This window comes from Ruditapes philippinarum, unplaced genomic scaffold (assembly GCF_026571515.1).
Source record: "Ruditapes philippinarum isolate M1 unplaced genomic scaffold, ASM2657151v2 ctg9521_1_1_1_1, whole genome shotgun sequence".
In the NCBI taxonomy this organism is placed as follows: Eukaryota; Metazoa; Mollusca; class Bivalvia; order Venerida; family Veneridae; genus Ruditapes; species Ruditapes philippinarum.
Window position 1 is genome coordinate 60761 of NW_026852451.1, and position 5442 is coordinate 66202.

The 5442-nt window shown below is 32.8% G+C and overlaps 1 protein-coding gene across 1 annotated transcript; it reads left to right on the forward strand.

Annotated features, from left to right (window-relative positions):
• Positions 1–874: 874 nt before the first annotated feature.
• Positions 875–4882, forward strand: LOC132712830 (tripartite motif-containing protein 55-like; the record flags this gene model as incomplete). The annotated part of the gene is made up of 4 exons (XM_060695269.1): positions 875–1548; positions 2000–2094; positions 3771–3908; positions 4718–4882. Coding segments are annotated over exons 1-4 (1063 nt in total), but the record flags the coding sequence as incomplete, so codon positions are not given.
• Between the last annotated feature and the right edge of the window lie 560 nt (positions 4883–5442).

The following is a 5442-nucleotide window of genomic DNA, read 5'->3' on the forward strand; positions in this document are numbered from 1 at the left end:
TTCTAACATATTTTCATTAATAGCTTATGATGAAAAGGTATACTTGTATTAAAAGATAACAGTCTGAAATACAAAAAAGGGCATTTAATTGCGATCCACAAGAAAAGCAATTTGGTACAGTGAAATCCTGTATCCAATTTCAGATAGATTGTTGCCGTTAATATTAATGCAAAATATGTAGATAAGTAAGTTTAAAACCATGAATGTGTTCAAAAGAAAGCTTAATAAATAAATCGAACATGTGGCTAACAGTGTGATAATAAAAAAGAAGACCTACAGAAATAAAACAGAAGTGAATTCTTTTGATTTTTGTTAGTGAGAAGGGCAATAAACCAAAACCTTGTTACACACATGCGCACTCACGCATCCGAGCGTACATCGTAGAACTTGTTTTTATTTGATCCTGAAATCATCAGACACATTCTTAAATATGCTCGATTAGTTAGTTATTCACAAAATATTGTTAATGTTATTTCTGTGAAATGAAGTTGATATTCAAATAAAATTACAGAACGCTATTTACAGCACAATACAAAATAGGCAGTGCGACATAAATAGTTGAAGAACACTAGTATAGTTATAAACTTGTTTAAGTAGGCACAGCAATATGTTATTGGCACCTTGCACCTTGCATGTTGCATAGGGTTTTTTTCCTATTCTATTTACAGTATAATGTAACTTCCTTCACGTAGAATTGATCTTTTTAAGTGTGATATGTGACACCTATATGATAAAATATCGTTTGTATGTTTAACGGAGTGCTATTCTATATAGTGATCTAAATATTTGTTTGTTTTGTTGTTCACATATGATAAAAAAATAGTTTAAGTGTCAATGCATTATGAAAGATAGCGGGGATTGTGGGTGACTGATTTTCACAAGTATGTTTTCAATATATCGTGACTCTCGTGAAGTCAAGATGGGAAAGAAACTCCGGAAAAAAACTACTGTCACAGTTCAAGAAAAAAAGGATATATTTTCTGCATTATGTGACAAACATCCTAAGTATACTGTAGACCTGTTTTGTGTGGATTGTAACAAAGTGATATGTGTTATTTGCCAAGCTACAGAGCATAATAATGGCGATCATAAGAAGATACAGACAATTGAAGACGCCGCTACTAACTGCGCTGAAACTAAGGAGTTTGTAGTGTATGAAAAGAACATGTCTGTCATTTCCACACGTGTAAATGAAACATTGGCAAATAATTACAAAATAACAACAACAACTGAACACTTGAAAGAGGAAGCAGCATCTTTGATAAGGAAGCATAAAGAAGATTTGATTGGTCTCATCGAAAGACATCACAAGATATTATATGAAAGGAATCGGTTCAAATACGAAAACTCCATTGCTAGATTACGTAAAGTGAATGAGCAATTGACTACGAAGGAAAGGGAAACTTCAGACATTCACCAGGAAATCAATGAAAAGAAGGAGAGTGGTCAAGACGTAGCATTGTTTATAGCTATGAAAAAATCACAAGATAATTTACAGCAAATTGAAATTGAGCTAGAAGAAATTGAAAAACTAAATTTTGTTGAAAGGTAACTATTTTCGATATAGCTACAAACTTCTACGTTTCAACTTATATACGTGTACTTTCGTATTTTTAAATCTAATTCTGTATAACGCAGCTAGCTTACTTTTTATACAGGGTTATCTTACCTAAACTTACTTGGCTGAAAATTCTGTTGAGATAATCATCATAACTAAAATCTTTTAATAAATCTGAATATAATTTTGCACACTCAACACTTACAAACACAATGAAATAGAAGTTTGATTGAGCCTGTCATTGGACAGTAGTGAAAAGGGCAAGTTATCGTCCATGTCAACTAGACTCAGGCTTAAGCAATATTCACATATGATAAGCAATGCCGTTTTTCAGTACCTTTTACGTGCAACATTCCATCCTAAAGTGAGCAATATATACCATTACATTCATTTAATTTATATGATATACCGGGTTTTCGATATTATTAATTCTATTGGAAGGCAAGAGTTTCAACCAGGACACATGGTGGAAGAGCTTTTGAAGGAAGAGAAGGAATTTGGCGTATTGTTGGTAACGGCATTAGCGTCTCCAAAAGGTATTAGAATCTACGTAATCATGCCCAAATAAAACACACTATAGCGATTGATTATGAATTTAATCAGTACAGCTACATTATTTAAAATTTTGAATAACATAAATTTCATAAGCACCTAAAATTCATGTTCAGATAGTGCGTCAATTGTTTTTGTTTGTCTCCTCAGACCCAAGCAAATATTTTAATACTGCTTTTTGAAGCCTATACTCCATTTGTTGTCAAATCCGACAAAGACCCGTCTGTATAAATTAAGAGGCGCTTTAATTTTTCATCGATTTTAGAGACCAGAAAATATCATTTCCCGATCAAATATCAGTTATATTTTGCAGAAAGAAAACATTTGTAACAAATCAAACTTTTCAGACAACAATATCTACACGTTAAACATCAATGTCTGATATAACACGAAATACAAAATACAAAAGTTGTATTAATTATATTGGCAGTAAACTCTGTGGTACAAAATAAATTTGGTTAAATCGTGCTGCCAGGTCGTAAAATGAACCGGGTTGCTTTTTTTACTTTTTGTGTAGCAGAAGATAACATAACTGTTGATACGATTTTCGTACAAAAGCTGACTTTCTGCAAGGAAAAAAAGTATAACATGTACTTTGTTTCTTATCCAAACAAATTCACCACATTCAGTACTTTGATTAGCCCAGCGATCATTATGATAATTGGAATAAGATATAGTAGTCCCAAAATTTATTATTTATTAGTTCTGCTAACCACAATGTTAAAAAAAATAGTGAGTGTTTATTAGATTTATTCAGTGTTTATGGTGATAAAAGGAAAAATAGAAGATAATTGATCTTTATTGGTTGGATGAATCAGGGTCTTTCAAATAGAACGGTCTGGAGTTGGACAAGTTTTAAGAAAGAAGTTGTCTCTGCTGAGTCGCATGATTAGGTTATCTACCGACCGTGATCTAGAACAGTACATCACCGTTCAAAAATCAAATTATAAGATAATGTTTTGTAAAATCAATCAACAAATTACTAAAAAACTATTCCTGGAATCACTACACTATCAGTTTTTAATTTGAAAAGTAACAATTTTATAGATTTGCAATGAAATAAGAAATTTATCTTTCCCGGTGTCAAGGTTAAAATCTACTGCTCATATTTGAAAATAGGTCCGAGTGTCTTAGGCTTTCTTAATGTTATGCATTGTTCAACGACAAAATAGAAATTGATTTTAAGAGAAAAAATGTAAGTGGATCGTATCATGTAAAGATTTTATAATGCTTCACGATGTTATTTACAAATACTTTATGTTTAAGTTTGTGTATTTTCAAAATGGTGCCGTTTTTCGGCAAATATTCTGAACGAGCAATCTATATTTTTCAACAGATTATGGCTTTAAAAGCATTATTTTCTGAAATATTTATATATTTTTCCCAAGTTTAAAGATTTCTAAAGAACATCATGTTGTTAGAACTTTCATTTTTACTCTTGTGTTTCATTTTCACCCATTTCTTGAACACTTACCTAATGTGCATATAGCAAACTATACCGACTTATACCGAGACAAGTTTAATTTCAGCGAGAAGGGTTTACATAGCCCGTTTCTAGACCATACTATTTGAAAGACCCTGAATGAATGTATAAAAACGTATCCGCATGCTTTTAAATTTTTTTCGAAAAGTAAACCTATATTCTCATTCTTTTTGATAGAGGACGTGACACAGAAACTTGTAGTACCGTCACGTGATACGATGACTTCATATCACACTGGTGTCCGTGTGCTACCGAGTCAGAGCGATTCAATGGGACAAGATGAACTGACGGATGAAGATGAATCGGATGGTTACGGTAGGTTTGCAAATTAAAAGGACTTTTTACCTTAAATACGTCACGTTGTATTAATTTTTGGCGCGCTTATTCAGTATAAGGTTAAATTGTCCTTCTGAACGTTTCCTTGCATATAATATAAAGAGAATTTGATTAGTAGCAAGAGTAATTCATCCTAAATTATTTTACATTATAAATAAGTTAGGTAGTGCTGAAAGACACAACACATGTATCAGAACATTACAGCAAATAACAGATATTTGAAACAATGTCGGACAAATAATTTCACGATTCTAAGATATAGAGGATATTTGTTTAGTTCAGTGTAAGATCTGGCTATATTTCAACTACGGAGCACCTAAAGATGTATTTCACGAGTGACGATGCCCCAGCCCATAAATGTCGGGTGGTAGTAGACTTTTTGACCAAACAAAAAAGTTAATGTCCTAACTCCATCCTCTCTTCTCTCCTAGTTTAAGTCCATGTGATTCTTCTTTTTAATCCACGACTCAGAAAAAGTCTTTCAGAGCGGAGATATGGTACCAGGAGTACACTTTGAAGCACAGTACATCATTGGCAAACACAGGTACCAAGGGCAGACTACTACAGGACTTTTAAGCAATGAATTTTGAGATTGCAAACGTGCATTTCAATTAAGTGGGGGTATTTAGACGGATTGAAATAAATCATTTTGTGACACTTTTAACCGTCTTTATTTTATAAATAAAGTAACATTTTTTTTTAAGCACCCTCGTATTTTGAGATCCATTCAAAGCAAACACATGTTTTCGGTAAATAAAAAACTGTGTAAAATTGTGCTTTTATTAAAGAGCCTGTAGGACAAATCGCCGAAACAGGAACAATAATTTATCAGAAGAATCGACAAGAATATTCTCTGCGCAGAGATTCTACGCTCTCATTAAATACTTTATTCACCGAAGAACCAACTGAACAAGAGCGTTTATGTGGAGGAATCCTCAAAGACCCTAACACAGGCATGTATTAATAAAGACTAACTCCGGATAGGAAAATACATGAAAATTTCCCAGCTATACCGTAGGTACCAACAAACGTTTACAGTTACAGCTTTGAAATAAGCGCAAAAGATTGACTAATCTATTGTGAGGGGTACTGTACTGTGAAGTTATAACTGTAAAAGTTTGTACCTCCGAATTAGCTTAGAAAAAACACATTTCTGAGTTCCGGATAACGTTTATTAACATTTACTTCAGCACAGTTGTAAAACGTCAATTGTCTATCGTCCAAAGCGTCGTTTGCCACTCGTTTCCCGTGGTTATCTGCAATACTTTTCTACAAGACTTTCTCCATAACCAATCAATGAGTAGATGTTTCTGATCTTAACTTAAACGATAATTAGATTGTCCAATTATATTTTTTGTTCATCGCATAAAAAGGTCTTAAATGCTAGATAGATTTGTAAACTGAAATGCTCTTGACCGTAAGCTTTAGTATCTTGTTAATGATATGCCCCTACAAAAAATACATATTTATGTAAAAATATATGAACCACATGTGAGGACTTTGATATACGTGA